The 27,711-nt window shown below is 28.9% G+C and overlaps 1 protein-coding gene across 1 annotated transcript in view; it reads left to right on the top strand.

Moving 5' to 3' along the window:
- The window catches only part of LOC141331532 (solute carrier family 35 member F1-like), a 48,587-nt gene that overhangs the window by 14,359 nt on the left and 6,517 nt on the right, over nucleotides 1-27,711 (top strand). Inside the window, exons 5-6 of the mRNA XM_073836588.1 lie at nucleotides 1,886-1,938; nucleotides 10,602-10,756. Of these exons, the coding sequence (XP_073692689.1) occupies nucleotides 1,886-1,938; nucleotides 10,602-10,756 (208 nt within the window). The remainder of the gene's footprint in view (nucleotides 1-1,885; nucleotides 1,939-10,601; nucleotides 10,757-27,711) is intronic.

Here is a 27,711-nt window from a genome sequence, read left to right as displayed (position 1 = left end):
TGAACATGATCTTTACTTAATATCCTAATGATTTTTGGCATAAAAGAAAAATTTATAATTTTGACCTATACAATGTATTTTTGGCTATTGCTACAAACACACCCGTGCTACCTAAGACATATTTCCATAACATATTTTATTGATATTAAAGTTCACATCCAGAATAAAAATGTTTACTCACTCCCATGTCATCCAAGATGTTCATATGTTTCTTTCTTCAGTCACAAAGAAATTAGGTTTTTGAGGAAAACATTCCAGGATTTTTCTCCATATAGTGGACTTCAATGGGGATCAACGGGTCGAAGGTCCAAATTTGCAGTTTCAGTGAAGCTTCAAAGGGCTCTAAGCGATTCCAGCCAAGGAATATGGGTCTTATCTAGCGAAACGGGCATTTTCCAAAAAAAATAAAAATTGATATGCTTCTTATACACACATGCTCATCTTGCACTAGCTTGACTTCACACATTACGTTGGAAAGGTCAAGTGTGACGTAGGTGGAAGTACCAACCTTAGTAAACAGTGTTTAAAAAGCAAACATGCAAAGAAAGTCAAACGCACTTTACAAAAAAAGGTAAAACAACAATGCTTAATGATTTTAAAGTTGTAGGAGAAAATTTGAGTTTTTCGCACCTACCCTACCTTTGTGAACCGAAGTCAACCTGTTAATCCTCATTGAAGTCCACTATATGAAGAAAAATCCTGGAATGTTTTCCTCAAAAACCTTTATTTCTTTTCGACTGAAGAAAGAAAGACATGAACATCTGAAATGACATTGGGATACGTAAATTATCAGAATTTACCAGTAACTGATGATTATTTAATGCTCTAGCAGGAGAGATCCCCTTTACTTGGTTTTCACAGAAACGTAATGATTTTTCTAGTTGGACTGCGATGCCATCCACCTGCCGTCATCCTCAGATCCTCCTCACAGTTTGACGTATTACACAGCCTGCGTGTTTAATTATCATTTCCACCAGAGCCGTTTGGATCTGCGGCACCACATATCCCAGCTACTTCCAAGCGTGAGCCAGCTGGAAGGTTCTGGTCTCGCGTCTTTTTTATCCATCTGCAAACGAGGCCCATTTGGATGGCCACAAACATACAGCAGCTCCAGCTGGAGTCGCATTCTCATCTAACACCTTTATTCCCCCGTTGCCGAAGCTTCAGTGTGCTTTAACATCTATATTTGTGGCGTATTTACATAAACGCCAACAACACTGTTTATTCATGCCAGCTGGGTGTAATTATGCTGAAAGGCATTCATATCTGACAGCGGGATGGAATTGTGGACGACAGTCAAGCCTTGCATGCACTTAAAGTCTGACTGCTTCATAAAGGGCTCTGGAGGAAGCGGCGTGACAACCTCACTGGATCTGGAATATTCTCTCTCAGTCTCTGCCTGCATCAAATAGTTTCATCTGCAGGCTTCAGGGCTTCAGGAACGGTCTCCCGCTGATGCACCTCTAGACGCTGTCGGCCGACGAGACTTGTAACCTTGGCAACAGATCATCAGTGCGGCCCTGTGACGGCTCTACAGAGGTGTCACACGGGGCCGGAGGATTGTTTCCTGTGCGGCTTTAATTGTGCGTGGGGGGGATGGGATGACCTGTCATTGTTAGTAAGTCGGAAAAGCTCATACAGAACCGGCCGCGTGTCACTGGAATCCCTCGTACTGTGCAGGAGGGCTTCAGGGGAGATTGACCGCTCTTTGCTCAGGCTGGCTGGATTTGTCACGCTGCCCGTTGTTGTCGAAATTGCCCACCTGTCAAAATGAAGCATGCTGTCGAGACTTCGGCACTGTCGCTATTTATCTTTTATTGACGTTCTGGTTTTTCCCCAGCTCAGCTGTGGCTGATGTGAGTTGTGCTGTGTTTCTGTTTTTCAGGGCCATTATGGAGCACAAGGAACTTTTGAAGGTGCAGTGGGACTGGCAAATCGGTAAGCTGCTGATTTTGACGGTTTTCACGCTTGGTTTGATTGCTTGATCCCAACCTGAGTTGAATTCAATCATCCTCTCCCTCCCATTGGTCTCTTTTCACAATGTACCACTGACACCGAAAGCAGTTTTACTGTAAATAACCCTATTCTTAGCAAGTATTTCATCTATTTTCCAGTTTAAATAAAAATTACTTAAAAAAAACTTAAAACTTAACTGAAGATTTTAAGACATGTCTTTAGAAAATGCATCTTTCAGGGTTTCGGTGAGTCATTAAAAAGTCGTACATTTGTCATCCAAGATGTTCATGCCTTTCTTTCTTCAGTTGTAAAGAAATTGGTTTTTGAGGAAAACATTTCAGTATTTCTCTCCATATAGTGGACTTCAATGGTGCCCACGAGTTTGAACTTCCAAAATGCAGTTTAAATGCAGCTTCAAAGGGCTAAAAGGCTCTCTTTTATTAGCTAAATGATCGGTTATTTTCTGAAAAAAAAAAGAAAGAAAAAAGAATTTGTATACTTTTTAAGCTCAAACGCTCGTCTTGTCTAGCTCTGCGTGAACCGGTCCGAAAAACTCCCATCTCATTTTCTCCTCCAACTTCAAAATCGCCCTACATCGCTGTTTTACCATTTTTTGTAAAGGGCATTTGACCACCTTTGCATGTTCACTTTGTAAACACTGGGTTGGTACTTCTGCAGCGATGTAGGACGATTTTGAAGTTGGAGGAAAAAATGAGATTTTTGTTCTGGAAGTGAACTACTTCTTTAAGACCATAAAAAGTCTTATATTTCTGCCCTACCAAAAGCACCATCTGCTGGCAAAGAATGAATTTGCATCTTTCAATAATCCTGTCTGCTGTTTTTGTTCAGACCAATGTCAAAATCAAACCATGTTTTTATGCTGCAAACACGAAGAGTTGTAAATGTGAATTGGTGGATCGACACAAACAATTAAGAAATTAAAAAGTGTTATTTAATTCATATAGTAATTGATTGATAATAGTTTAAATAAATATAATAAATAATATTTTTGATAATTTTTCTTTAAAATGCTTGAAAGGCTGAAACGTGAAATTAATTTTTATAAAAAAAATTCTTTCAGTGAAAACCTGTAAACTTCAGTGCTTCATGCTTTTTACAGTCATTTTACAGTTTTCTATATTACTATATATTATATATTTTTAATTATTAATTATGATATATGAATTTTATTTGTGAAGGTCTTAAAAAGTTCTTTAAACTATTACATATCTATCTATTCATCTATCTATCCATCCATCCATCTATCTATCTTCCAGTAAAAATATTTAGAAATCTTTGAAACCAGATAAATATTCCAGAAAAGCAGCTCTGCAAAAAACATGTGGCGCTGAAAACTTGAGTAATCATCCTGAAAATTCAGCTTTGCCATCACATGAATAAATTCCATTTAAAAAAAAGAAAATAACTATATTTCCTACCACCAGAACAGTTTCCGCTATTTAATCGATCGAGTCGTGTTTTTTTTCTGCCCATATTTCTAACAAGAATTCAATTTCCTTTGTCAACCGGTAAGCATTTTCCATTTATCTTGGGAATCTTTTGTGACAGATCTAACAAAATATGCCTCATCAATAGCGGTTCGTTTCCTCAAATTAGGCTGGAGAGCTTTCATTGCAAATATAAATCACAAAGTGCGTAAACCACACTCCAGACGCCCGCTTTCAAGGGATCTTGTGTGCAACCGAGTTGAGAAAACAGCTTTCATAGCACTGCACTCAAATATACAGAGGTCTGGTCTTGAAACCTCCTTAGAAACAACACCAGACAGCTGTGAACGGATGGGGCTGATTAAATATTGCTGCACACGTGCTGCTGAGCTCAGGGAGAGATGCTGGAGCAGCAAAACCAGAAGATGTGACTTTCAATTTGACTTCCTCACAAACGATAACAGGCATATTTAAACTGTTGACAAAAGACAATTAACAAAATTAATTGCATATGCAGTCCGTGACATCTCTACCCCGTGTATAAATACACACGCCTGTGCAACTTCCTCTTAGAAAATTAATGCACAAACACAAAAACAGATTCATTAAAATAATAAGCCACTCCAGGCAGTGCGTTACAGTAATTTTACTACTGTTACTGTTAAACACATCTGATTAGAAGTCATTACAAAATATCATTCGGTTTGTAATCCCATTTAGATGAGACTTGGCAAAACTAGCAACCTCAAATGCAGTGTATTTTTAAGACCCAGGAAGTCACTTAAGTTTAATCCAGATTGATGCGGCTTGATGAAGTGTTGAGAGGCCGTGCCAAAGGCAGCATTTGGGTTGGATCCCAGGAGGATGCTGGCTTGTCACAGGGACATTAGCAAGTCTAGAGTCGCTTGAGGGGGCAACGTCATTAACTGTCAGGGCTGTTGCAAGTAACGCGCTTCATGCCAGAAGAAGGAACGTCTCCCGCCAAAACTGTGATGCCCTTGAAAAATAACGAGGGCATGTTGATGACAATGCATTAGTTATGTTGCTGCCGTCCTTGACTAAGAATATGAGAAAATTTATATTTATTTACGTATCATTGCATGCATTTTATTTTTTAATATACAATGACTTCAGAAGTATTTGGGTGCTTAAAGGAACACTCCACTTTTTTTGGAAATAGGATCATTCTCCAACTCCCCCCGAGTTAATAAGTTGATTTTTACCATTTTGAAATCCATTCAGCCGTTCTCCTGTTCTGGCGATATCACTTTTAGCATAGCTTAGCATAGATCATTGAATCCTATTAGACCAATAGCATCGCGTTCAAAAATGACCAACGAGTTTCCATATTTGTCCTATTTAAAACTTGACTCTTCTGTAGTTATATCGTGTACTAAGACCGGTGGAAATGCAAAGCTGCGAGTTTCTAGGCTGATAAGATTAGGAACTACACTTCCATTCCGGTGTAATAGTCAAGGAAGTTTGTTGCCGTAATATGGCCGAAGCAGGTGGAGTATTATCAGAAATGAGTTCCCAGCTAGTTTAGCATTTGCACATGTGCTGCGTGGTATTACTGCTCCTGCTTCTGATAGCCTAAAGGTGAGTACATTTTCAGCAAATTTCTTGATCTATTTCTTTAGCGTTCTTTTGCATTAGAAAATGAATGTCAAAAATTGGGTTTTATTTTAAGGAAATAAAGGCTTTTTTAAGCATAATGCTTCAATAAACTTGTTATTAAATGCAATGCAATGCATTTTAAAGTGTTAATTAAAGTGAAAATTCACCCAGAACTTAAAATTCTGTCATTAATTACTTCTTCATTCATCTTTGGAACACAAATTAGGATATTTTTGATGAAATCCAAGAGCTTTCTGACCCTGCATAGACAGTGCAACTAAACCACGTTCAAGGCTCAGAAAGGTAGTAAGGACATTGTTAAAATAGTCCATTAATTTGTGATCTGAAGAAGAAACAAGGTCTTATGGGTTTGGAACGACATGAGGGTGTCGTTTCTGTCAAATTATTGACAGAATTTTCATTTTTGGGTGAACTATCTTTAAGTTTCCAAAAGTGTCCAAATATATTTTAGATTTATAATTTGCTTTTATATTATTTTTGCCACTACTACAGTTGAGGTCAAAAGTTAACATCCCCCTTTCAGAAATGTTCATTATGTTATTTTACCACAATAAAAAGGATCATACAAAATGCATGTTATTGTTTATTTAGTACTGACCTGAATAAGATATTTCTCATAAAAGACGTTTACATATAGTCCACAAGAGAAAATAGTTGAACTTATAAAAATGACCCTTTTTAAAAGTTTACATACACCTGATTCTTAATACTGTATTTTTTTTGTTTAGTGATAGTTGTTTTCTTCAGAAAATAGGAGAAAATAATAGTTGAATTTATAAAAATGACCTGTTCAAAAGTTTACATACACTTGATTCTTAATACTGTGTTGCTATCTGAATGATGATGATTTTATTTATTTTTTGTTTAGTAATTGTTCATGAGTCTGCCTGCTGTTCTTCAGGAAAATCCTTCAGGTCCCACAAATTCTTTGGTTTTCCAGCATTTTTGTGTATTTGAACCATTTCCAACAATTACTATATGATTTTGAGATCCATCTTTTCACACTGAGGACAACTGAGGGACTCTGAGGAAACTATTACAGAAGGTTCAAATGCTCACTGATGCTCCAGAAGGAAAAATCATGCAAGAGCCAGGGGGTGAAAACCTTTGAAAAGAATGGAGATGTGTACATTTTTCCTTCTCAGTGTGAAAAGATGGATCTTAAAATCATACAGTCATTGTAGAAAGTGGTTCAAATACACAAAAGTTCCGGAAAGCCAAAGAATTTGTAGGACCTGAAGGATCTTTCTGAAGAACAGCAGGCAGTTTAACTGTTCAGGACAAACAAGGGACTCATAAACAACTATCACTAAACAACAACAACAACAACAACAACAACAACAACAACAACAAAGCACAGCTGTGGATCATTCAGATAACAACACAGCATTAAGAATCAAGGGGATGTAAACTTTTGAAACATTTTTAGAAATTTATCTATCATTTTCTCTTGTGGACTATATGTAAACATCTTTTATATGAAATATCTTATTCAGGTCAGTACTAAATAAACAATAACATGCATTTTGTATGAACCCTCTTATTTTGGTAAAATAATTAACATTTTGCTGATTCTGAAAGGGGGAATGTAAACTTTTGACCTCAACTGTTACTCTGCTCTGGCTGAATCATTAGTTAGATTTGTCAGATCCACGCTTAAATCCATTTAAAAATGTTGTCATCACCTCCAATTAATGATAGAAGTTTTTAACAGGTTTATTTCAGCCTTTTTTTTAACAGCGTCACATTAAATCCTCGCCTACAGATAGATCTGAACTTCCCTTGAATAGCAGGTGACAACTTATAATTCTCTGATGTGCTACATCGCCAAACAGTGTTAGCAAGGCATCTGAATAAGTTATGAAGCCTTCTGCTCAGCTTCGAAGCCTCATAGCCTGAGAACCAACAGCAGCGAGCTCTGAAATATATAGTGTGATATAATCCTGACATTGATTTGTCCTTACCGGGTACAAGCTGATTATTTGTTGTTACCTCAAAGGTTGCAGAGTTGATCCTGTACAAGGGTTGGGCGATGTCTACCAAATTGGCATCAGAGGATGTCTACAGTGAAACATTGGCTATGAATCCATATTCGGAAATGCACAGTGGTGCGCTTTCGCTCCTCCATAAAAAGCCTAATTTCACATGCAAATCATGAAACGGGACATGCTTGATTTATTAATGTTTCTTTGATTTTGTGTTTTTAAAAGCACAAAGGAAAATTTGCACTGTTTTGTGTATGCGCTCAGAGACAGAGCAGAACACGGACATGTAAAGTTATCTTTTAGCTCAAGGTGCGCGCCTAAAAGGTCAAATACACCCAAAAATATTTCAAAATGAGGCGCTTGGTGATTATTCATGTAAACCCTTGTCAGTTATGTCTTAAATGATCATAAACAGTTGAGAATGAAAATACATGTGTAACAGTATATTGGATCAGTGTGGCTCTTAAAGCGGCAACAAATAATATTCCTTCTGCCGTCTCTGTGCTTAATATTAATAAAATGTAAAAATACAAAGATAAAAATCACTTACTGTTACAGCAAAAACAGTAACATTTTGAAATATTTTTACTATTTTAAGTAACTGCTTTCTATTTGATTATATTTTAAAATGTAATTTATTCCTGTGATTTCAAAGCTGAATTTTTAGCAGTCACACAATCCGTCAGAAATCGTTCTAATATTCTCATTTGCTGCTCAAAAAACATGTATTATTATTATAATGTTGAAAACAGCCGAGTATAATTTTTTCAGGTTTCTTTGATGAATAGAAAGTTCTGAAGAACAGCATTTATCTGAAATAGAATAGTTTTTTTTACATTAAAAATGTCTTTATCATCACTTTTGATCAATTTAAAGCATCCTTGCTAAATGAAAGTATGCATTTCTATAATTAATATGTGTTTGCTTTCTAATGGTATAGTGTATAATAGATAAATAATGATCTTTGGATCATTCTATTCATCAAAGAATCCTGAAAACTTTTAAATATTGATAATAATACTAATAATAAATGTTTCTTGAACAGCAAATCAGCATATTAGAATGATTTCTGAAGGATCATGGGACACTGAATACAGGAGTAATGATGCTGAAAATGTAGCTTTGATCACAGAAATAAATTACATTTTAAAATATATTTAAATAGAAAACAGTTATTTTAAATAGTAAAAATATTTCCAATTTTTACTGGTTTTGCTGTATTTTGAAGCAGAAGAGACTTTTTTAAAAATCATTAAAAATCTTACTGTTCAAAAACTTTTACTGGTAGTGTACATACAGGTTTTGAACATTACAGTATTAATATTTGTAATAGGACAACTCATGAATTATTATTATTATTATTATTATAAGCATTTATTTTTTTTAGATCCTGAGTATTTTTTTTTTTCGATAATCAATATTCTTCTTCTTCTAGTGGTCTCAGTTTTTTCTCCCTATGCTTTTCTCTTATATTTCCCAAACCCAGATGGGAAAAATATATTAAAACATAAAAGAATTGTGCACTTCACCTACAGAAGGGAAATTGGTGACTTGGTGGGATGCCAGACAGGAAGCAGATTTTGTTAGCATTGTCTGCTTTTTCATTTCAAAACAAATTATCATTATCTGTCTCCATTTCTGCTGCGTCTCCATCTGCTGGAATAAAAGTTGTGTCCTTTACAAACGCATTTTGAAATGAATGGCCTGAGAAAACACAAGTGAATAATTAAATTTTTTTGTGCCATCCAATTCCATTACGATTGTGCTGGATGAATTATGAGCAGAATATCACAGCTGCTGACTTTCTGTCCTCCATGACACAAACAGCTGAATATTGTGCTGCACTCCTCACTGGTTTTAGCTGTGGCACAATATGAAGCTGGAATATAATAGAAGCTGTTTACAATGTTTTCTATAAAGCCTGTATATATAATGCATTATATTGAGGTATTTGTAATAGCATGTCAAATTGTAACCACAGTTATCATTTGCTTTTACTTATAATACATTCTATGTTTTAAAGAACCGCCTTGAATAGGTATTAAGCATTATAAATAAGAAATCAGGTACAGTAATTATTCCAAAATAAACCAGATCAAGACACAGATGCAAAGTAGGTTAGTGCAGTTCATATGAAATATTGATTTGAGTTAGAATTGTTTTATTATGTGAGAAAAAAAAAAGATTTCAGAGTGATATAAAGGACAAAAACTGGTCTTTTAAAGTTTAGCAGTCATGTAACAAAAATATTTAATTGCAGAATATCATAATTAACCAATCAGAATCAACAGTATAATAACGTATAATTTTATATAATTATGAAATAATGCAATATAAAAAACATACACCAATACATTCCAAACTCTTATATTATATTATATTTTATTATATTATATTATATTATATTATATTATATTATATTATATTATATTATATTACATATTCAGCTCATTAAAAAAATATATACTTGTATATACTTTTTTGTGATTTATTATATTGTTAAATTACATGTCATTATTATCGTTTTTCTAAGTAATATAAATAATAAAAATAGTAGACCAATACTGTCCTAACTATTATATTATATTATATTATATTATATTATATTATATTATATTATATTATATTATATTATATTATATTATATTATACTATATTATACTATATTATTCAGTATTTTTTTAAATATATATATACTTAAAATTTTTAAATACTTTCTAAATTATACTTTTTTATAATTTATTATATTTTCATATTATGTTATAATTATATTATATTATATTATATATTCAGTTTATTTAAATATATACTTTATTATATATATCTTAACATTTAAAATACTTTTTAATTTATATATATATATATATATATATATATATATTTTTTTTTATTTTTTTATTGTTATATATGTATAATTATTATAATTTTTATGAAGTAATATAAATAATAAAAATATTAGACCAATACTGTCCTAACCATTATATATTATATTATATTATATTTAGTTAATATTTTAAAATATTTACTTGTATTTTTTTTTATTAAATTTTTTTAATTGTACTGTTTATAATTTAGTATATAATGTTATATTATATGCGTCATTATTATAATTTTTATGTAGTAATATAAATAATAAAAGTAATAGACCAATACATTCCAAACTATTATTTTATATTATATTTTAAATTCAGTTAATTTGTTAAAATAATTTTAAAATGTAAAATTTTTAAATGTATTTTTTTTTAATTTTTTTCTAATATATTATGTTATATTATATGTTATTATTATAATTATGTAGTAATATAAATACAAATAATAGATCAATACATTTCAAATTATTATATTATATTATATTATAGCATATTATAGCATATTATAGCATATTATAGCATAGTATAGTATATATTCAAAATCATATATTTTTTAAATATATACTTTACTTTTAAGGTTGTTGATCAACATTTTTTCCCCCAAAGATTAAGGATCTTTCTACAGTGACTTTTTTTTTTTTCAAGTATTGTTCAGATTTTCCATATAGTGACTGATGTGGCTGTACATCTTTATGTCCTCTCAGGGCTGCTGTACATTGGATTCAGTGCGTGCATGTTTGGCTTGTACAGCTTCATGCCAGTGGTAATCAAAAGAACCAGCGCCACAGCGGTGAACCTCTCTCTGCTGACGGCCGACCTGTACAGTCTCTTCTGTGGCCTGTTCCTGTTCCAGTACAAGGTTAGATATCCTCTCTCTCTCTCACCTCCTCAACACCACCATCATCTGTATGTCTTTACACCTGCTGTCATTTTACTCACTTGCCCCATTTTTTTCCTCTCATGAATTTTGAGCAGAATTTCTGTGCTCTCCTTCTCAGAGAAGGCCTCTTTGACTTCAGTATGAAACATGCAGCTTTCACAATCCTCAAAAGCAGGCTTTTTAGAGATTAAAGAATCCCAAATTCTGCACATAATTTATTTTCCCCATGAAGTCATTTTATTATTTTATTTGATTTCTTTTTAGTTTTTTAAATGTTATTTTACTTTATTTTGTCTTTTATTTTTCTTTCTTTTTTAATTTTATTTGATTATTTTACTTTATTTTCTTTTCTTTTTTATCTTTATTTTTTAATTATTTTATTTTATTATTTTATTTTACTTTTTTTAGTATGAAAAACATGTTTTTTATATAGATTAAAGAATCCTAAATTCTGCACATAATTTGTCCCCCCACCCCGAAGTCTATGTACTTTTATGTACTGTATTATTTTATTTTTTAATTTTATTTCATGTATTTTTTTTATTATTTTATTATACTTTATTGTATTTTATTTTTTCTTTTATTTTTCTTTACTTTTTATTATTTTGTTATTTTACTTTTTATATTATTTAATTTAATTTAATTAATTTTTTTATTTTATTTTACTTTATTTATTTTTCAGTATGAAACATGCAGCTTTCATATTCCTCAAAAACATCGTTTGTAGATATGAAAGAATCCTAAATTCTGCTATCATTTATTCCCCCCCCCTAAATCTGTTATATGTTTTTATTTTATTTTATTTTATTTTATTTTATGTATTTTTTAAAATAATTTTATTGCACTTTATTGTATTTTATTTTTATTTACTTTTCATTATTTTACTTAATTTTATTTTATTTTTTATTTGATCTTATTTTACTTAATTTTTATTATTTTATTTTACTTTTCTTTTTAGTATGAAACATGCAGCTTTCACATTCCTCAAAAACATGGTTTGTAGAGATAAATTTTATTTTATTTATTTATTTATTTATTTATTTTTAACTTCTATAATATTTTATTTTACTTTATTTTTTATTTATTTAATTTTATTATTTTATTTTACTTTATTTATTTTTTAGTATGAAACATGTAGCTTTTACATTCCTCAAAAATATGGTTTGTAGAGATTAAAGAATCCTAAATTTATTTTTCCTCCTGAAGTCTATTTACTGTGTATTTTATTTTTAATTTTATTTACTTTTCTTTTCTTTATTTTTTTCTTTATTTTATTATTTAATTTTATTTATTATTTTTTCTTTTCTTTTCTTCTTCTTTTTTTTAAATTTTATTTTACTTAATTTTATTTTACTTAATTTATTTTTCAGTATGAAACATGCAGTTTTCACATTCCTCAAAAACAAGTCTATATACTATGTATTTTATTATCTTATTTATTTTTTACTTTTTAAAATTTAGTTAAAGTATAAAGTTCAGGTTCAATAATAAATGTACTCTAAATCTAAGCCATGATTTCTGTCTTAAAACCTGGTTTATTTCTAATATTTTAGTTTTAGCTTGTACACTGTAAAAAGTTGTCACCAGTTTCAACTTAAAAACTTAAGTTCAGCTGCTGCCTTAACATTTTAAGTTAAATCAACTTAAAACTGCAAGTAATTTCAACTCGTAAGTTAAATCAGCTTAAAAGTACAAGTCATTTTAACACATTTTATTGTTGTGAGTTGAAATAACTTGTAGATTTAAGTACTTAAAAATTTAAGGCAGCTGCTGAACTTAGGTTTTTAAGTTGAAATTGGTGAAATCTTTTTACAGTGTATACTGTCGTAGTTCAGAATGGCTGGTGACTTAAAAAAGTAGTTACCAAATTGGCTGAAGAAATGAAATTCAGAAGAAGTTAATTTCAGGCCGCGGCAGTGCTTCCTTGCGAGTTTGCCTTTGGGTTCAATATAGTTTCTCCTGCAATCCTTCAATACGAACCACTTTAATTCACTGCATTGAATTAAGACAGATCCACAATGCAATAATACAACGCCTCTAAAAGAACAAGCAAGGATTTTTCACTGAAATACAAAGACGATTTATCAGGGGATTTCAGAGGCTCTTTGCCTTCAGGGAAGGATCCAGCCACAATGTAAGACTTCATCTCTAAACACCGCCATTACAACCAAAGCCATCACTGAACAAAGCCATTAGTCATACTGTACAATGAGCATAGTGTTTTAAACTCCCGTTCCTCATCTAGTACAGATTACACTGTCTGGAGGACAAAAAGAGAGTCTGCTTCTTTTGAATTGATTATTATACGGAGTATCACACTGATTAGTTTTAATGGTTACGGTGCTATTCGAGTGAAGTACTGTATGCGAGTAGTACGGAGGTGCTATAAAACTGACTCTTGAGGTGAATGTATTAGGATTGTGTTTTTGAGCTTCAGCATTCATGAAATACAATTAGGGTGATGGATAGGAAACAAGCCTCCATCTCTGTCGCCAGCGGCAGAAAGCTCCGGGTTACTGCGTGTTCTCTCTGCTTGCTGGGAATAGTTAGAAGCGGCTTGACGAAATCAGATTGGGTCTTAGCAGAGCGGCGTTTTTTAGTCCTAACAAAAGCTGTAATCACATCTAAAGCATCTCTGGCTTTGTTTTGGATGTCCTTGTGTGGAGAGGCTCAGCACAGCTGTCATCTCTGTCTGTCTGAACTGCAGAAATCATCCTGGATTTTAGTTCATGTTTGATAGACATGTTTTTATATACAATATATTTTTAATTTCATGTAATGTTTATTTCAAAAATACTATCATATGCTTGTATTGTTTTTATTTTTTTTATTTTTTCTACAATATATGTATTTTATTTCAAGTAATGTTCATTCAATTTTTTTTATACAATACATATATTATTTTATAAATATACAATATTAATTTTATTTTATTTTATGTAATGTTTATTTTATTTAAAAAAAAAATCTGTTATATTTTTTTATGTTTTTTAATGGTTTTAGAATAGGTGAAATACTATTACAGTTTTTATTAATAGTTTAAATTGTTTTGTTTTTTATTTTTATTTTATAATTGTGCATTTTGCGGAGTTTATGTCTACGTAGTTTCTATTAGGTTTAGTTTCCTTATACAATATATATTTTATTTTTATGTAATGTTTATTTTATTTTAGAAATACTATTAAATCTTTTTATTGTTTTTTATGGCTCTAGAATCAGTAAATACTGTTATAGTTTTTATTAGTAGTTTAAATTGTTTTTTTTATTTTTTTTTATTTTAATTTCACAGTTTTGTTTTGTATTTGTCATTTTTATTAGTTTTGGGGGGTTTATATGTCTACATAGTTTTTATTCAGTTAATATTTTATCTTTATATTAGTTATTTTAGTTATTTTAGTAAATCAAGTTCATCTAAATGAAAATGAGAAATTTTATTACGAATATTTGCTAAGGAAAAGAAGGTTTTTATACAATATGAATTGTAATGTTAATTTCATTTAAAAAAATCAATTATATTTTTTATGTTTTTTTATGGTTTTACAATAGGTGAAAAACTATTATAGTTTTTATTAATAGTTTAAATTGTTTTCTGTTTTAATTTTATAATTGTGTTGTGTATTTGTCATTTTTATTAGTTTTTTTAATATGTCTACATAGTTTTTATTTCAGTTTTAGCTTTAGTTATTTTCTTTATACAATGTATATTTTATTTCATATAATGTTTATTTTATTTAAAAAATTCAATTACATTTTTGTTTATTTTAATGGTTTTAGAATAGGTGAAATACTATTATAGTTTTTTATGTGTCTACATAGTTTTTATTCATTTTTATTTCAGTTTTAGATTTAGTTATTTTAGTAAATCAAGTTAATCAAAATGAAAATTTATTACGAATATTTGCTAAGATTTATGTTATTTAGTGGTTTTATAATAGGTGAAGTACTATTATAGTTTTTATTATAAGGTTAAATTGCTATGATTTTTTTTCCCACAATTTTGTCATGTATTTGTCATTTTTATTAGTTTTTATTTTGTATATGTCTACATAGTTTTATTAATTTATTTCAGTTTTAGCTTTAGTTATTTTAGTAAATCAAGTTAATCTAAATGAAAATGAGAAATTTTATTATAAATATTTGCTGGGAAATAAGTTTAAGGTTTTTTATACAATATATTTTTAATTTCATGTAATGTTTATTTAAAAAATACTAATATGTTTTTATTGTTTTAATGGTTTTACAATCAGTGAAATACTATTATAGTTTTTATCAATAGTTTCAATAGTTTTGTTTTGTTTATTGTGTATTTCTATTAGTTTTTTTATGTCTAAATAGTTTTTATAAATTTTTACCTCAGTTTTAGCTTTGATCATTTTAGTAAATCAAGCTAATCTAAATGAAAAGAAATTTAATTACAAATAGTTGCTATGAAAAATAAGTTTAATTTGTTTTAATACAATATATATATATATTATTTCAGGTAATGTTTATTTAAAAATGCTATTAAATCTTACTTTTTTATAGTTTTAAAATAGGTGAAATACTATTATAGTTTTTATTAATAGTTTAAATTGTTTTTTATTTTTCATTTTCATTTCACAATTTTGTTGTGTATTTGTCATTTTATTAGGTTTTTTTATATGTCTATAATTTTATTACGAATACTTGCTAAGTTTAAAATAAGATGGAGTTGTTTATACAATATATATTTTATTTTATGTAATGTTTATTTTATTTTTAAAAATCTATTATATTTTTTGTGTTTCTTATGGTTTTAGAAGAGATGAAATACTATTATAGTTTTTATTAATAGTTTAAATGTTTTATTTTTCATTTTCATTTCACAATTTTGTTGTGTATTTGTCATTTTCATTAGTTTTTTTATATGTCTATAATTTGATTACAAATATTTGCTAAGTTTAAAATAAGTTTTTTAATATATATTTTATTTCCTGTCATTTTATTTTATTTCAAAAATATTTTTAATGATTTTTAATGGTTTTAGAATCAGTGAAATACTATTCTAATTTTATTAATAGTTACTTTTTTATTTTATATTTCCCATTTTATTTTTAAAATGTTAATAATTTTGTTGTGTTTTTGTCCTTTTTATTTGTTTTTTGGCATTTTTTTATGTAGTTTTTATAAAATTTTATTTCAGTTTTGAGCTTTAGTTACTTTGGTAAATCAAATTAAACTAAATATGAATGAGAAATTTTCCTGAGCATTTTATATAATTTATTTAATTTCAGGTAATGTTTTTAAAATGTTTTTAATGGTTTTAGTTAACTATAATAACCCTGACTTAAGAGGATAAAACATCTGAGCGTCTGTACACGAATGTCACAAATTTGCTTATTAGTCACCTCCAAATAGTGCAGAATCTGAAATATTTCTGATACCTTTTATGTAATTTCTTATTCATTTAATAATATGAGATCTTGACTGCAGTCTCAGACTTTTAGGCTCCCCTACACACTCACAAGGACCTTGAGTTTGCGTCGTGAGCAGAAACCAGGTTTCAGAAGACAAAAGGCCAGACACAAAAATAAAGGAGATGAGACTGCAGGTGCAGACTATACCGACCAGCAATAACAACAGCGTGCAGAGAATCTGAGAGCGCTCTGGCTACATATGAGCACATTACAAATGGCTCTGGCATTCAGTTCAGGGCTAGAGAGAGATTCATTTGGAGGCGCTTCATGTCTGCCGGCTTTCTTTTGCGCTGATGTAACCCCTAGCCTTTATGTGTACAGCACAATGACCAGAGAACAACACTATGAAATATTTTAACACAGAAAATGTTTTTTTTATATCATACCAGACATGAGCATCACATAATTAAGACATTAAAAGTATTACTTAATATAACAGTATATAATGTAATTAATTTGATAAAACAAAAAATGTTTATGTAATGATGACAGCCCTGCTTGAGACTAATTACCAAATAGTTAAGGCTCTCGAATCTGATATATATATATATATTTCAACATTTGGCTGAAAATATATATTTTATATAAAAAAAAACTTATTTTCATTTAAATTAGATTTACTAAAATAACTTAAGCTAAAACTGAATTAAAAATGAATAAAAACTGTAGACAAAAAAACTAATAAAAATGATAAATGCACAACAAAATTATGAAATGAAAATGGAAAATAAAAAACAAAACAGTTTAAAGTATTAATAAAACTATAATAGTACTTCACTGATTCTAAAACCATTAAAAACGTTTAAAAATATAATTGTATTTTATTATATATCGTTGATAAGGAGAATAATAACTAAACTAACTTAAATAATAACTAAACTAACTTAAATAAAATAACTAAAGCTAAGACAAATAAAAAAAAATTAAAAAAAAATATGTAGACAAATAAAACCCCCAAAAACTAACGAACATGACAAATATGAAAAAAAAAAAAATTAAACTATTAATAAAAACTATAATAGTATTTCACTGATTATAAAACCATTTAAAGCATTTACAATTATATAATTGTATTGTATTTTGGAAAAAAAAAACATGACATAAAATATAGTATATATTGTATAAAAAGCCTTAAACATATTTTACTACATATAGTTATTTTTTTTTTTTTTCATTTTTATAGATTAACTTGATTTACTGAATAACTAAAGCTAAAACTGAAATAAAAATTAATAAAAACTATGCAGACATATATAAAAAAACTAATAAAAAATACGCATATACAACAAAATTATGAAATGAAAATGAAAATAAAAAAAACTAAAAAAATAAAAAATTTTAACTATTGATAAAAACTATGATAGTATTTCACTAATTCTAAAGCCATTAAAAAATATAATTGTATTATATTCATTTAGATTAACTTTATTTACTAAAAAAATAATGCTAAAACTAAAATAAAAACAATGTATACATATTTAAAACCAAAACTAATAAAAATGACAAATACACAACAAAATTATGAAATGAAAATGGAAAATAAAAAACAAATTCAAACAATAATAAAAACTATAATATTCACTAATTCTAAAACCATTAAAAAACATAATTGTATTTTTGAAATAAAATAAACATTACATGAAATAAAATATATATTGAATAAAAACAAACTTATTTTATTACATATAGGTGCTCTGGATAATTTCTCATTTTCATTTAGATGAACTTGATTTGCTAAAATAAGTGAAGCTCAAACTGAAATAAAAATTAATAAAACCTATGTAGACATGTTAAAAAAAACTAAATAAAATAACAAATACACAACAAACCATTATGAAATAAAAATGGAAAATAAAAAAACAAAACAATTCAAACCATTAATAAAAACTATAATAGAATTTTACTGATTCTAAAACCATTAAAAACATTAAAATATTTAATTGTATTTTTGAAATAAACATTACATGAAATTAAATATATATTGTAAAAAAAAAAAGTATTGTATTACACATAATTGCTAAGTAAAATTTCTCATTTTCATTTGGATTTACTATAATAACTAAAGCTAAAACTTAAATAAAAATGTAAAAAATGTAGACATATTAACAAAACAAACAAATAAAAAGGACAAATACACAACTAAATTACAAAAAAGTATTATTACTATTAATATAAACTATTAATAAAAACTATAGTAGTTTTTCCACTGACAATAATACTCAAAATAACACTGTCTCACATCATGCAGGATTCATTCATGCAACTTCAAGCAAAAAAAAAAAAAAAAAACATTCAGAAATTCATGCAATTTATCTCTTAAATTGTTATGCTGATAATGTAATAATGTTAATGCACTAATAATAATAATACAATTATTTGTTTTATAATTTTATTTAATATTAATATTTTATTTTATATATACTGTAAAATGTACACTAATGTGAACATTTAATTCAAAAGTATGAAAAAGTGTAAAACAGAAGCATTTTTTTCCTAGTGGTCTCAGACTCCTGGACCCCGCTGTATATGAATCCATATCTGCGGCGGCCAGATATTGGCATATATGCGCTCTTGGCTAAGACCATTCTGAACGTGCTTGCATGTTTTTCACAGTGATTTGCCGCTTGTCAGACAGAAGTAGATGAGAGTGTGTTTGAAATTTGAATCGAGCTGATTCCCACAATAGCCTTTGATGTTCAGTTCAGCCGAGCCAATTCACAAAAAAATGAGCTGTAATGATTGAGTTCTGATCCTGACACGTTGCTCAGTTTCCTCAAATCTTGGTAGCCGGTAGATGTGTGACAGAAGCATGTTCTTGCTGCAATTAGGCTTTGATTTGCACTTGATTTGCACTTTGTGGCTTGTTTGGAGCATGTTCCATAAGAAAAAAGTAGGTTGTTTGATGGTCAGATGTATCTTCATATTGGCAGCGGTTGCGTCCAGATTAAACTGTTAAATGAGATTTTTACTGGATGCATGTGGTGGTTACAGAACAAATCATTTGAAAACCGCAAAGAGAGACTTCACAGAGACTCTTCAATCAGCAGACATGCCGATATTCATGTCTTCATCTGTGTGCTAGAATTATACTGAAAGGATTTTAACTGCCTGGCTTGATTGATATTCTTCAATCAATATAGATGGAGTGAACTTTGAAGTTATGGATCATTTTTTTGCCTCCTTATTTATATCTTAATATATTGGATTAAAAATTTAAACTCAGACTTCAAACTTGAATCATATTAGTTGTATGTGTAATATGTTTTAAGTGAACATAGGAGTGAGTTTTAAATGATTTCACTCTGGATTGAGCAGATATTGCCATTTAAGTGATCACTTCAGACATTTTTTTTATGAAAAAAATAAGTTAATAATTAAAAAAAAATATTCTAGTGTTTCTTTTTGCCTTTCTTGAATCAAAGTGTTTTAAACACATATTAAATAACTTTAAAAAAATCTAGTCTTTGTTTTTGCCTTTCTTGAATCAGTGTTTTGAACAAGTATTGAGTCATTTATTTATTAGTTTTTTCTTTTTAGCTTTATCTTAAAATCGAGAAAATGTTAAGCAATTTTTAAAATAAATAATCTAGGGTATTTTTTATTTGCCTTTTTCAATAAATTTTTAATATTCTGCTTTTTCTCATTTAAATGTTTTGAACAAATACAATTTTTTTCAGAAATATTCTAGTGTTTTTCTTTTTGCTTTTCTCTAATTGAAATGTTTAAAACAAATATTGAATACATTTTTTTTTTGAAATATTTGAGTGTTTCTTCGTTTTGATTTTCAAGTCAAAATATTTTGAACAAATAGTAATTATTTTTTATATTATAGCATTTCTTTCTTTTTGCCCTTCTCAAACAAATATTGAGTAATACATTTTTTAGAAATATTCTAGTGTTTCTTTCTTTTTGGCTTTCTCTAATCAAAATGTTTCAAACAAATATTGAGTAATTTATTTATTAGTTTTTTTTTGTATTCTGGTGTTTCTTTTTTTTCTAATCAAAATGTTTCTAACAAATGTTGAGTTTTTTTTAAAACATTCTAGTGTTTCTGTCTTTTTTGGCTTTCTTGAATAAAAATGCTTCAAGCAAATATTTAACTTTTAACTTTTTTTTTCTTTTTTTTTTTTTTAGAAATATTCTAGTGTTTCGTTTCTTTTTTTGGCTTTCTCTAATCGAAATGTTTCAAACAAATATTGAGTAATTTATTTATTACTTTTTTATATTCTAGTGTTTTTTTTTTTTGCTTTTTCTAATCAAAATGTTTCGAACAAATATTGAGTAATTTTATTTTTTTAAACATTCTAGTGTTTCTGTCTTTTTTTGGCTTTCTTGAATCAAAATGCTTCAAGCAAATATTTAACTTTTTTTTTTTTTAGAAATATTCTAGTGTTTCGTTTCTTTTTTTGGCTTTCTCCAATCAAAATGTTTCGAACAAATATTGAGTAATTTTATTTATTTAAACATTCTAGTGTTTCTGTCTTTTTTGGCTTTCTCGAATCAAAATGCTTCAAGCAAATATTTAACTTTTTTTTTTTTTTTAGAAATATTCTAGTGTTTAATTTCTTTTTTTTTGGCTTTCTCCAATCACATTTTTTTAAACAAATATTGAGTAATTTTATTTAAATTTTTTAGAAATATTCTAGTGTTTCTTTCTTTTTTGCCTTACTCAAATCAAAATGTTTCAAACAAGTTTTGTGTTAATTAAAAATTCATTAATAGTTTTTTTCCTTCTCAAGGAAGTGACATTGATTTTTTGGTGTAGCAATTTCTTTTCGTTAGTTTGTGTATTGCTCTAAAATATTGAATAAATAGTCATATAATTAATATGATTTTAATAAAAAAGACAAAAAAATTAAATCTAATTTAATAAACTTAACATTTAATAAGAAATTAATATAATCACATAAAAAAGTCTTAAATAAATCTTAAATACAAACAATTAAAATAAATGTATAAAATAGTAAAACAACAATTGAGGAAGGTAATTGTACACTAATTGTGATAATTATCTTTCAAATGTTAAATAGAAATAATATATTGGTACAGATTTTTTTAAAAGAAACACAAGCGTATTCTTTTCCTAAACAGCAGAAGGTTCAAAAGGCAATGCATAATAGGAATGATTTATTGTATGAAGAAATCAATGTTTGTTCATGAGCATGTTCAGTAGTCCTACACTAACAGCCTTTATGTCGATAATTAGGTCTAGTAATGAATGAGAAATACTAATCAAACTATTGATTTATTCAAAGGTAGCCTGCTCCAGATGAAGGCTGTTAGCATTGATTTAAAAAGCGTGGCTTGGCGCTTTTACTGTAAGCTCTTTTTTGTCTGCTTTAATGGCCGTGCTGTTTCCTTTCACAATAAGGTGGTGCGAAGCAGAAGCGGGGAGGGAAGCTGTATCAGTCATTACCCGCAGCACACCAAGGCCAGTGTGGGATTTTAAATGCTCCTGTAAACATGCATCCTTTATAGTGAACAGTTGTTAATAGCGGACTAATTTTATTCATTGAAGTCAATGAATATGAAATTTGAATGTGGTCACAAAAGCTTGCATACTGAGCACAGTCCGTTTTCCACCTATTATTGGTCATTTTAGGTCATTCCAACGTAATTAGTGGGTCAAGACAGGCTTTTCTTTGTAGTTGGTTTACCCTGCACAGCTTGGTTAGCGCGGTTTCATGTTGCATTTAGAGTTTTATAACCACTGATTTTCTGAATTTGGAAATGTTTAAAATAAGCTACATTAAAGAACAATGAGGAAGAAAAATAAAATGTATTCCTTTTATACAATATCAGATATAACCGAACATAGTTTTACATCATTTCACTACTTTTGATTGAGCAGATATTGACATTTTATAGCCTTTTAGACAATTTATATGACCAATATTTCAGGGTTTCTTGCTTTTTGCCTTTCTATAATCAAAATGTTTTGAACAAATATTGAGTGTTCATTTTATTTTATTTATTTATTGAGAAATATTCCAGTGTTTCTTGCTATGGAAGCCCGTTTCTGTCACTGAGCAAAAAATATTCAAGGTTATTGCGACTTTTTATCTCACAATTCTGACTTTTTTCCTTAGAATTGCGTGATAAAAACTCACGATTTTGACTTTTTTCTCAGAATTGTGAGATGCAAACTTGCAATTCTGAGAAAAAAGTTACAATTGTAAGATATAAACTTGCAGTTCTGACTTTATTTCTCAGAATGGAGAGTTTATATCTCACAATTGTGACTTTTCTTCTTGCAGTTTTCTCAGAATTGTGACATACAAACTAATTCTGCGAAAAAAAAAAATCACAACTGTAAGATATAAATTTGTAAATCTAAGAAATAAAGTCAGAATTTACAATTCTGACCTTGTTTCTCGCAAATGTGAGTTTATATCTAGACTTTATATTCTGACTTTTTTTTTTCAGATATATAATTGTGAGATATAAACTTGAAATTGTCAAAGTTGCAAGAAATAGAATTGCAATTCTGAGAATTGCAACTTTATTTCTCAGAATTGCAAGTTTATATCTCACAATTGTGACTTTTTTTCTTGCAGTTCTAACTGCTTTCCCAGAATTGTGAGATATAAAGTCAGAATTGCGAGATATAAACTTACAATTCTGAGAAAGGAAGTCAAAATTGTGAGAAATAAAGTCAGAATTGTGAGAAAAAAAAATCACGACTGTGAGATAAATTTGTAAATCTGAGAAATAAACTCACAATTCTGACCTTGTTTCTCGCAAATGCAAATTTACATCTAGGAATTCTGACTTTATATCTGACTTTATATTCTGACTTTTTTTCTGAATTGTGAGATTGTGAGAATTGCGTCACAGTTGCAAGTGGCAATTCTGAGAAAAAAATCTGAATTGTTGCAACTTTATTTCTCAGAATTCTGACTTTATTTTTGCAATTCTTGCTTTTTTTCTCAGAATTGTGAAATGTAAACTTGCAATTCTGAGGAGAAAAACTCACAATTGCGCGATACAATTTTGCAAATTTGAGAATAAAAAGTTAGAACTGCAAGAGATAAACTCGCAATTGCGAGAAAAAAAGTCAGAATTGTGAGATAAAAAGTCGTAATTACCTTCATTTTTTATTCAGTGGTGGAAACGGGCTTCCATATCTTTCTTTTTGTCTTTCTCTAATCAAAATGTTTCAAACAAATATTGTTAAAGAAATGTATTTAGAAATATTCCAGGGTTTCTTTTATTTTACCTTTCACTAATCAAAATGTTTAAAAATGTTGTTTTAATAAAAAATTAATTAAATTTTAAAGTACATGTATTATTTATATATGTATTTAACTAAAGGAAGTGCCTTTTTTGGTGTAGCAATTTCTTTTATTAGTTTATTAGATTGTGTGCCACTAAAATATTTGGTTTGATAAAATTACAGAAATTAGTATGATAATATAAAAGTCTACAAAGAACGTAAACAATAAGTAATAAAAAAGCTACTTCAGGAAGACAAAAAAATAGTTGCTGCATTAATTTTGTTAATTATTTCTAACACATTAAAGAGAAAAAAATATATAAAATATTTAAGAAAATAACCTTTTTTTTTCAATATATTTTTCAAATATAACCACTGATTTTCAGAATTTCATTTAAATTTTGAGGTGCATAAGCTCAGATTCATGAGGCCTATGATCAGTCACTTACAAAAGGAAATAAAAGTAAAAGAAAACATGTTTATTGAAAGACTGAATCCTGTATTTGACATGGACTTAACAAGGTAACAAGGTGGGAAAAATTCCCCCAAAAGTACAAAAATTATTCAAATAAAATCCTTCGAATCAAAATGAACATGACTATAAAGTTATGTCTGTGTAAGAATAACAAAGACGAGTTTTATTCTTTGCAACCCTACTTTAACACATGGCTGTTTGTCTTTGGGACAGTACAATCCATCTTTGGTTCATAACTTTCATTTTGAAATATGACACTCAGTACACCTTGCATATTACAGCGTGATTTATTGCGAGTACTGCGTCTTTTTTTTACAGGTTGTAATTACATCACTGTACCCTTATTGAAAACTCTTTTCTCCCCTAATGCTTGGGGGAAAAGGGGGCACCATGTGTCTGGCTTGAAATAGCAGGCGCTTTATCATAGTTATGCCGGCACATAGCACCACTTGATATATTTAAATGAGCAACCTGACACACCGGCGATGTAAGCAGAATATATTCCTTTCCAGCAGATATTACTCTTGCCACCTCTGATACCCTTGCAGTACTGGAAAATCACTCCGGCTGTGCTCGATCTTCCATACATTTGCCAGAACCATCTGCCTAATTTCTATCCTGTGGTCTGCACTGAACACTCAGGTGTGTGTGTTTTTAAAAAACCTCAACTGGAAATGCACAGGCAGTATTTTGCCATATTTTTTCAGCTATTTTCATTTTGGAAAAGCTTTTTTCACCTCAGAGTAAAAAAAAAAATAGTAATTAAGAATTTCTCATATTTACTTTTTCGGTAACACTTTACAATAAGGTTCCTTAGTTAACATTAGTTAACCACATTAGTTAACATGAACTAATAATGAACTGCACTTATACAGCATTTATTAACCTTTGTTAATGTTAATTTCAACATTTACTAATACATTATTAAAATTTTGTTAACATTAGTTAATGCAGTGTGAACTAACATGAACAAACAATGAACAATTGTATTTCCGTTAACTAATGTTAATAAAGATTAGTAGATACAGTAACAAATGTATTGCTCATGGTTAGTTCATGTTAGTTAATACATTAACTAATGTTTAACTAATGAAACTTATTGTAAAGTGTTACCACTTTTTCCATATACAATTGCTTTGTACTCACAATTATGATTTAATTCTCACAATTTTGACTTTATATCTCACAATATGACTTTACAGTATATTATCAATTATAACATTAATCCACACACTTTTTATTACGTTACAATTACAACCGCAAATTCATTATTAGGCTAGTCATTGTGATTAAATACCACAGTTGTAGTTTTAACTTATTTTCTGATAATTGTGATTACTTTCAATATTTTTTTTATCAGACTTTATTATTATTTCAGACAATTGCAACTTTGTATCTAGCGGAAACGGAAAACGCGGAATCCAGTCATAAAAATGGAATTTACCATTTAAGTGTTACAGAACTTGTCAAAATGTGGATGAATAAATCCAAAGTAGGTCAGTACACTTAAATCAAAATGCATTATGGACTAGTGTCTGTGAATAATAAGCTGCAAAAATATTATTTAAATATGAATCCTGCATGTTCTGCGTCTTTGTGTATGAATGGAAGACGTGTGGTTTTGTTTACTAGACACATACTGATGCGCATGTGACTTTCATAGTGTTTTCAGCATTTTTGGTGCCTCAATAAGATAAGGAAAAGATAAACATAATCTCTAGAACTGCTCTGAGAGTCATTTCATGATTTTAACCATTTCTTTTGAGAAAACACTATCGTCATATCATATATAAACTGAAATTTAAAGGTCTTCGCAGCAACCCGTCAAAATAAAAGTTCGATTTAATTTGAAGAAATTGTGACAGAAATATATTACTTAATGTAATGATAATACTGCTACTACTACTTATTATTATTTATTAAATTATTATTAAAACTTTTTTTTTCAAGAAATATTTACTATATATTTTTTTTTAATCAGAATCAGAAAGAAGTAAATACACAACACAGCATTTCCGAAAAAAAGAGAAATTAAATAAAATTTTTTTTAAAATGACAATTTAATGAAACCATTAAAATGCAATCCAGAAAAATAATGAAAAAAAACAAAAACCCATAGAATTTGGTAAAGAATAAAACAGAATTTGAGAAAAAATAAAACATATTTCATAGGGTCTTAAAATTTTTACTTGTAATACATTGCTGTTAAATTATGAAAGGTTCATGATTTCAATTAATTAGACATCCTTTTGTATTCATATTTTTTAAATGTAACCATTAAAGCAGAGTCAAGAAAAATTTAAATAAATAAAAAATCCCAAAAAATTAAAACAGAATTTTGAAAAAAAAAATTGCAACATTAAATTACATAAATGTCGTTATTTTTAAAAAATTGCATCTTCATCTTGTAACTTCATTACTCCTAATTATGTTTACATATCAAAACTGCAACTTTATTTCTTTTAATTTCAGTTTAAAAAAAAGTTTATTTTTTTACAGTTGCTTTCATTTCTCAGAGTTGCAACTTTAGATTTCAAATTTGCAACATTAAAGCAAATAGTCATTATCACAATTGCATTTTTATCTTACATTTGCAACTAATTGTGATATTTAATCAACTTTATTTCTTGTAATTTCAACTTATTTTCTTGTAATTGTGATTATTTCCCACGATTATTACTTGGTTTTGCACACTTTTATTTCTCAAAATTAAGACTTTATATGACTCACAAATATCTCAAAATTGCAGCATTATATCACACAATTGTTATTATTTTCCACAACAGCATTTTATTTCCTTAAATTGGCACTTAATTTTTCACATTTGACTTTCTCACAACTGTGACCTTGTCTCCAAATGTTAATGCAAACTCTATCTCACATTTACCCTTTATATTTTGTCTCTGAGGTGAAAACAGGCTGTCAAAAATCAGCCCTACGCTTAAAACCTCTAAAAATAAAGGTTATTTATCTAAAAACATTTTCCTTATCAAAAAAACATTCTCAAGTTGTTTATATGCTGTTTTAGAGATTAAACGTTTTTGAAGTTGCATCACAGGTTCTTCAGATCATCGCATTAGTTCTAGATACCATTTAAGGAAGGGAATAGATATCTTCAGATGAAAAGTAAAATCCTTCTGGGTTCTTTTAAGTACTACCATGGTATCATAAACTAACCTAAAAAGGTTCTCCAAGGCCATCCTAAACCTCTCTTTTTTTTTCTATGTACCCATGCACATGATAGACTAATACAGACTTGATTTTCTGAAAAGCAACTCTGGATATGCACAAAAGCCTCGCCGGGATGTAGTGTGACTTGGCTTTATTGATTTATTGGAAATATTTATTCTGCTGTGATGCTCGAAGGGGGAAAGGCAGCAGAGGGCTGCAAACTGTGAGAAAGTGTCAAAGTTTATTTAAAATTCTCTGTGGAGTTTCTCTAGACTTCAAAAGCCTAATGTCTATCACTGCAGGGCTTGGAGTGTATGTGCTAGCAAATATTTATGAGTGTGTGCATGCATGTTGCTTTTACACCAGAGTCGCCTCGGCTCAGTGTGGCGGGAGACGCAGATAGGCTCACGGTGGTCCTCTCTATTAGAGCATTTAGTTAACAACAACACTAAAAGCAATTGCAAATGAGGCCTAATGAGTCACAGGTATTTTGATACTGTGATCTTTTCTAAAAACATGTTTAATTCTCCCAAAACTAGCATAGTGATGTTTTCTGATCAAACACTTTCATATTTAACTATGTCAGTTATTTGTTAAGGGTCTGCGAGCTTCCTGCATGCACTGCAGCAGTAAATAA

The sequence above is a fragment of the Garra rufa genome, chromosome 3 (assembly GCF_049309525.1).
Source record: "Garra rufa chromosome 3, GarRuf1.0, whole genome shotgun sequence".
Lineage (NCBI taxonomy): Eukaryota > Metazoa > Chordata > Actinopteri > Cypriniformes > Cyprinidae > Garra > Garra rufa.
Note: the sequence above shows the minus strand (reverse complement) of the source record. Positions and strands in the feature narration are given on the sequence as shown.